The sequence below is a fragment of the Mitosporidium daphniae genome (genome assembly GCF_000760515.2).
Source record: "Mitosporidium daphniae strain UGP3 chromosome Unknown contig-175, whole genome shotgun sequence".
NCBI classification, from domain to species: Eukaryota; Fungi; Microsporidia; genus Mitosporidium; species Mitosporidium daphniae.
In genome coordinates, this window is record NW_013546650.1 from 1 (window position 1) to 7,249 (window position 7,249).

At 38.8% G+C, this 7,249-nt stretch overlaps 5 protein-coding genes across 5 annotated transcripts; all 5 read left to right on the forward strand.

The window, feature by feature from the left end:
- Positions 1-10: 10 nt before the first annotated feature.
- On the forward strand, positions 11-1,477 carry DI09_175p10 (uncharacterized protein; the record flags this gene model as incomplete). Its single annotated transcript, XM_013383402.1, has 3 exons — positions 11-292; positions 317-383; positions 414-1,477. The coding sequence occupies 3 exons, from the start codon at positions 11-13 to the stop codon at positions 1,475-1,477; spliced, it is 1,413 nt and encodes a 470-aa protein (XP_013238856.1).
- Positions 1,478-1,611: 134 nt separating this feature from the next.
- On the forward strand, positions 1,612-2,307 carry DI09_175p20 (uncharacterized protein; the record flags this gene model as incomplete). The annotated part of the gene is made up of 3 exons (XM_013383403.1): positions 1,612-1,619; positions 1,721-2,121; positions 2,150-2,307. 3 exons carry the CDS (start codon positions 1,612-1,614, stop codon positions 2,305-2,307), a joined length of 567 nt encoding a protein of 188 aa, XP_013238857.1.
- Positions 2,308-2,717: 410 nt separating this feature from the next.
- On the forward strand, positions 2,718-3,710 carry DI09_175p30 (uncharacterized protein; the record flags this gene model as incomplete). Its single annotated transcript, XM_013383404.1, has 1 exon — positions 2,718-3,710. The coding sequence occupies one exon, from the start codon at positions 2,718-2,720 to the stop codon at positions 3,708-3,710; it is 993 nt and encodes a 330-aa protein (XP_013238858.1).
- Positions 3,711-4,650: 940 nt separating this feature from the next.
- Positions 4,651-4,980, forward strand: DI09_175p40 (uncharacterized protein; the record flags this gene model as incomplete). Its single annotated transcript, XM_013383405.1, has 1 exon — positions 4,651-4,980. One exon carries the CDS (start codon positions 4,651-4,653, stop codon positions 4,978-4,980), a length of 330 nt encoding a protein of 109 aa, XP_013238859.1.
- A 1,701-nt stretch (positions 4,981-6,681) lies between these two features.
- On the forward strand, positions 6,682-7,248 carry DI09_175p50 (uncharacterized protein; the record flags this gene model as incomplete). The annotated part of the gene is made up of 1 exon (XM_013383406.1): positions 6,682-7,248. The coding sequence occupies one exon, from the start codon at positions 6,682-6,684 to the stop codon at positions 7,246-7,248; it is 567 nt and encodes a 188-aa protein (XP_013238860.1).
- Position 7,249: the final 1 nt, after the last annotated feature.

Genomic DNA, 7,249 nt, shown 5'->3' on the forward strand with positions numbered 1-7,249 from the left:
GAAGACTGAGATGGGTGAGAATTTTGATAGGGCGAGGACTGAGATGGGTGAGAATTTTGATAGGGCGAAGACTGAGATGGGTGAGAATTTTGATAGGGCGAAGACTGAGATGGGTGAGAATTTTGATAGGGCGAAGACTGAGATGGATAGGGTTAGGGTTAGGGTTAGAGCTGAGATCGATGAGGGATTTGATAGGGCTATAGCTATGGCTAATATGCCTCTCGAAGAGTTTGATAGGATTAGGACTAACATGACTCGCCAAGAGTTTCGTCCCAAAAAGTTCTGCATAAAAGTATGTAGAAATAATATCTTTCAGTCATCTTTCAAAGCTTTTAAAGGAGTATTGAGAACTGAAGGAAATACTACTCCTTTGTTACATGCAAGTAATTTTAAGGTCTCATTTCTTAATGAAGAAGGGATTGATTTAGATGGATTTTCTAGGGAATGGGCCAGTTTGATGGCCATCCAACTTCAAGTTTCGGAACTTTCGATTTTCAATTCTTATAAAGAGGGCTTTTATTTCAGAAGAGATGGGAAGAATAAAGAATATGCTAAATTCTGTGGGGCTTTTCTGGGATTGGCAATTTCTAAAGAATTGACGCTTGATTGCAGGTTTAGTGGCCTTTTTTACCATATTTTGACAAGCGATCCAAAAAATATTCAGCTTTCATTGGAAGATATGAAATTAATCGACACTACTTTGTATACGGGTTTCTCAAACTCAGATTCTAATCTTTTGAACGAACTTGAGGACTTCTATAAAGATGGCGATGATAAAAAAAAATTGGATTTTTTTAAAACTTTTAAGCGACATTTAATAGCTTCTTCTGATGAAAAAATAGGAACTCATCTTCCTCGAGAGGAAAATGGAGAAATATCTCGATCTATTGTGCTAACAAATGATGAATTTAATGCTCTCAAAGACGAACTGACACACGAAATATTCTATTCTGCACTCGAAGATACTATTAAGCCGTTCCTCGACGGATTAAATATGTTTATTCCACCAGAGAAACTTCAACAATTTAGAATTGAGGATTTACGAAAAAAAGTTGAAGGGGAGTTTTCAGAAATTAACGATAAAGCGTTTGAAAAATGGAAAGCCATTACTGTTTGGACAGATTGCACGAACAGTGGAATTGGAATAAAAAAGAAAACCTGGAAAAAAAAGTTGAAGACACAAAAGGATTGGTTTTGGGAGATAGTTTATGAATTTTCAGAAAAAGAAAAGAGAGACCTCGTTCAATTTTGGACAGGCTCTGGAAACATTCCAGAAAACCTTGAAGTTATTCACGGAGGCACAGTAAATTGTCTTCCAAGTTCTCATACCTGTGTTTTCACCCTAGAACTTCCCTATTATAAAAATGAGGTTAAGGTTTCAGTGGATGGCATTGAGACCATAAAGGGAGCTAAGGAAATTATGAAGGAAATGATACTTAAATCCCTRGAGCTTGGATCTGGGTTTGAATTTGTATGAGTAGTTTGGAATACGAACCAGCTTCGTATGACAGATTAATAAGCCAACCAATCGATCCAGCTCTTTATAGGAAGGGCTAGATTTTTCAAGGGGACTTGGCGTCGCTTCCGTCAAGGTCTTCATGGCCTTAAGCGATGGAATCGTATTTAGATTCCACTTGAATAAACCAGCTATTTATTTAATCACACCCCGGCTAAGGTTATCAATCCAAGTTTCAAATTAATGTACCCCGACCAGCATTAGCGGTACAGGCTACTTGGTTTTGAGCGAAAATGAATGTGTTTCCATTGCCTCCTACAATCACTTGGGTATGCCTTTTCTGTTTGCCTTACATTTAGATAACAATGATGGCCTCAATATCTTCTCGTCCTCGCAGTTCCGATCCAAGGAAATATCGAAATCAGATGTCATCGAGGACACGGTTGCATCCAACATGATACTTTATCTGGATGGAAACGGCCCTGATCACGTTGTCGTCATCAAGCATACTCCTGAAGTTGGCGATTCCAAGCGTGCTTTTGATGAATATGAGAGCGAAATCTATTGTTGCGATCGTCAGACAATGTCGATCCATACTGTCTGCGAAGACTCGCTTGTTGCGGTGCCGCTGATGATTGATCTTGTTTTGCCTACTGATCTTTTTGGTAAAATGCATTGGTTTGTAATTGATAGGGCGCGTGCAGGTGGTAAAGCCTGACAATATGCAAATGCACTCGGTTCCGTCACATCTTTCCTATTGTCTGAAGGCACCTCTTTTTCCAAAGAGCACACAGACAGTAAATGCATTGCAGTCGCAGAGACGATCAGCAGATAAATGCGCATTTGGTTGAAATTATTTAACTGGCACATTTTAGCGGCGGAATTGATCATGTCAATCGATAATGCAACTTTGAAAATAAAAATCCCCCATTTAGGGTGAAGCATGGATTGGGGTCGCATATGTGCCACCAGACCCCTTTATTACAAGGACATAGAGGCAGAAAGAATGATCCAGTACTCTATAAGCGACCAACTCTAACCCTGTGTTTGATTGATCTCTTTCACTTTCAAATATTTTGAGGCAGAGCAATTCTGCGGACAACCAAGTACAGAAGCGGGAAGACCTGATGTGTAAACTTCGGAGTTTAATTGTGCATTTTGGCAACCATTGAATTCAATACTCCGATTTGGTGCAAAATTTACGGTGCAAAACAGTGTATAAAGTGATAGATGCTTTTTCTACAAGCCACATACTTTGATTATGATTCGGAAATTTCTATTTCTCGTAACTTTGATCGCCATTGTCATTCTTCGCTCACTGCAACTTTATGCAGAAGATCCAGAAACTCTGCTAGCTGAAAACGATTTGATAGCCCAAAAAGAGAAAAAAACTCTACTAGCTCAATACGCTGAAAACCCTGAACAAGTTATTTTAGATTTAGAACATGTGCTGGCCCAATACATTAAAAAAGGCGAACAAAATATCATTGCTCTAGAAAACCTACTATCTCCAGTAAATCTAAAAAACAAGCGAGCTGAACAGGTTCTAATGGCTCTAAGCCATTTGCTAGCTGTAGTAAATGAGAAAAAGCCACCATGTACAGAAAAACTAGAACATCTAAACGAGCTGATAACCATATTTGATACAGAAGATCCACAAACTGCATCGGGTGAATACGCAAATGGGGTTAAAACATATAGGCTAAATTTAATGAATCTAATGGATTTATCAGAGAAAAAGGCTCAAAAGGCTGAGAAATTGGAAAAAAAACTACTAGAGATACTAAAGATGCAAGAGCTGCTAGAGTCAACAGAGCTAGAGGAGCTAAAAAAGCTACTGGAATTACCAGAGCTACAAAAGCTACTGGAATTACCAGAGCTACAAAAGCTACTGGAATTACCAGAGCTACAAAAGCTACTAGGCTCACCAGAGCTACAAGAACTACAACAGATAAAAGACCTGCAAGAGCTAAAAAAGCTACTAAAGTCACCCGATTTTTTAGATCTGGTGACTCGAGAAGTTCTAGTGGCTCAAAAGAATTTGGTATTTCAAGAATTTCTGGTAGCTGAAAGGGATTTGATAGCTCAAAAAGTTCTAACAGCTCAAAGGCATCTGGTAGCTGCAAAAGTTTTATTACAAAAACAAGCGCTAAACATTCTAAAAGCTCAAGTGGCTCGACAAAATATGCAAACTTCAAAAGATGAAAGCGCTCTAAAGAGGATCTACCAGCTCGGCAAGCTGAAGCTCAGCTAGATCAAGAAGCAGCTCAAAAAACTACCCAGCAATAATGGCGCCAAATGCTCGTGGAAAACCCTAAATTCAATTACTTTAACACTATCAAGTAATAAACAATCACATACGAACATCCTGTTCGTACTTTGCAATCGCCAATTTAAGCCTACGCTGGCCGCTGCAAACAAGCTTCAATGGGATCAGGTAAGTCTGGCCATGCACCAGACATCGCATAGCGCATGCAAGTGTCTGTCAAATGCGCTCTGTTTCCAAAAAGAGACCCAATGCAGCCATGATGCGTCATTATGCATGTGTGGAGACTTTAAATCACGTTGCTGTGGTCACGTAAAGAGCTTTATCGTTCGGATTGGCCACCATCTGGATGTGGTTAAAATTCCAAAGACACGGTCTCCCATAAGCATCACTCTATTTAGCTCGGTTAGGTATGCATTGTGCCACTCGCCGAAAATAGGCCGATGCAACAAAACTTGAAAGAGTAGATGGAAAGTTTGCACGACTTTATAAGAAGATCATGATTTGGCGAGAGAGTCTGCTTGTTGAATAAAGCCAAACATCAGCCCAAGGACAGGGGCATCGATTCGATAAAGTATTGCAGACTTGATCGGTAAATTTATTGTTTTTTATTGGCCATTTTGATAATTATTGAGTTTGATATTCCTGTTGGATTCAAAATTTCCGGTGCAAAACAGGATATAAAATGCAGGCAGCATTTTCGCCAAGCCTCTCGCCTCTCGCCTCAATCAGCGCCAAAAGTTGTACCGCTCATAGCTTTGAGTACGATTTCCATTTTCGCTCTGCCCTGATCACAACTTTGCCCACAAAAGGTTGACTTTCTCGAAAACTTTGAGGCGCTAAAAAAGAACCAATATCTGAAGCAAGTTCAAAATCCAAAAAGATTTCTATTGGCACACAGAAAAGAGGTTGCAGTTTTGAATGCACGATGGACCATCCATTGGCGGTATTAAATTGCCCATGTGAGAATCCTCTAACAGCTCAAATAGTAGAGCAACAGCGTCGAAAATTTCAACAAGTTGCAAATGATGTAAAAGCTGGAACCATTAAACTAGCCACATGGCATATGTCAGAACATGCAGTCAACCCAGGAAAGGCACACCCTCAAAGCTTTCAAGAAACTCGAGAAAGGCTAATCCGCCAATTAACACGATTATTTTTAGACGTCAATGTACTTTCAAATGAGATACAAAAAGCTTTTTCAGATGAGATACAAAAAGCTTTTTCAGATGTTTTTGAAAAGTTTGAAGCGTTTTAGATGAAATGCGCAAGAAAATAGCTGAAATAAATGAGGAATGTGAAACAACTAACGTAGCTCTAAATTTGCAATAGAAGGGTAGAAGACTCGATCAACTAACAAAGTGATGAAAATTAATCTCCTTAAAGAGCTTTTATACAACCAGTCGGGTTAACCGCCGAAATGGACCAAAATTTGTCTAACTGAGCCAAAAAATCAAACAATCCAGATACTTTAGACGATCCGAAGATCCAGGGGCTGATAAAATCATCAAAAGGCATGAAGGCTGAAACACCTAGAAAATTTCTGGTTAAAAAGTACGGAACATGCATAAAACCGAGATCGTTGCGCCGTGTTATAAAAGAGATTCAAGGTAAAGAAGCAAATGGGTTCAATTCTCTTATGCCTCCTCTATTGCAAAAAAAGATTTTCTAAAAGTGTCTACTGAATCTTTGTAAAGATTTTAGAACAAATGAACAGTGAAATAGATTCAGAATATTTTGAGCTATTTAAAGACAACACGAAATTTTTCCAATCAAAATGGAAAACTAGCCCATCAAAAGCATGCTAGGATCAGAGTTAGCTTTTGCCATGCTTTATGTTGCAATAAACGAAATTATGGGGTGAAAGCTGCAACTAGGGAAAATTGCCGAGTCAGAGTGCAGGCGGAATTAGATTATATTGGATTTGATTTGATTGGATTCGCAGGTGAGAGACATCTGTATTTGGGAGCAGCGAGGCAAGAAGGATTCCAAAAAGATCATATTAACACAAGTTGAGCAGATGATCCAAGGGAGCATAGTAATTCTAGTCGTGGATTTTAGGGGCGAAGGCGCAGAATGAAGCTGCTTAGGTGGGTCTAAAGGAAAAAACAGCGGTGTCCAAAACATGCGGACATCTGACCAGGTCCGATCTGAGAAAAAGAGCCTTGCAAACTGGGTTAGGGTTTAGTTTGTTTTTATTGAATTTAACTTGGCATCAGCGAATATCAAATAATTTTATTCACCACTCTCCAACCATGCCATGCTTAAAATGGCGAAAAATGTCTAAAATTTTATTGTCTCAAAAGCGGACAACAATCATATGGAATGATATGGAATGTCCGTAAAATGCAAGAAAAACATGCACAACGCTCCAAACGGCCCAAAAACCGCAATACGAGTCAATTTGGAGCAGCTGAAAAGGGAGCAGTAAATTACATTAAAAGGACAATTATTTGGTTAATTAGTTTGTTTAGTGGTCAGGTTAGTTTAACCTAGTTTTTTTTGGGTGCTTATTAGATAATTTGGAGCATCAACGGAAATAAAATTTACTGCAAACATGAAATGAATTGGTGAGCAAACTAAAAGATTGAAAATCAGATATTTGGTGACATCCAATTTAAAGACAATTAATCCGATTTACAGACAATTCGGAAAATTTATAAACAATGCAGGAAACTCGCCAAGCTTTCATCAAATTTGGTAGAAATTAATCGATCTCTGGTCCCCGTTCTTTTGACATCAATCCAACGTGCCCGCATTGCTCAAGATCAAAGTAATGACTCCTTGATGCTAGAAACGAACTGTCGTTGCAGAAAACTGAACATTCAAATGGGTCTCTTCTTTTGGGGTTGACAAAAACGAATCCGATGAAAAGCATGGGAAGGTCATTGATCTGCTTATTGACAGTTTCCTGTTTTTGAGAGACAAAAAGATATTCGAATCGCAAACTGGAGAAAAGATGACCATTTTTGAGATCAAAGAGCCTCTTACGCCGTCTACTGCTGAGTCCTTCAAAAAGATATTGAACAAGAAGCTCGAGAATATTTTGAAAAAGAGCAGCAAGAAAACTCGCGTATTGATTGTTGATTGCTCTTTTGTCAATTGCTGCGAAAATATCCAAAATGTCAGGTATGGAGCATCCATGGAATTTCTGTTTCCATATCCCATTCCATATTCGATGGTAAATACACGAAGGAAGGGCAGCACCTTTGGAAACCAGATGTTCATCATTGCCATTTTGCTCAAGTTTTACCTTGAAACCGAGATGAAAGGTCTCAGCGAGCCTCCTTTATTCTTCAAAAAGGAGAATATCTATTCCACTCTGGAGCTTTATGCTTATGGCGAACTAGAAAAAACCAAAAGGGAAACCAAGTCATCTGTTTTGAAGCTCTTCAGGATTTTGAGCGAAAAGATATATGAAAATGACGACAATCTCAAAGCCTTTTTGAAGCATGTAGTGATTGAAAACATCAAAACGTCTTCTGATCGGCTTGTATCATCTCCCGCTGAATTTATTTTATCTTGAA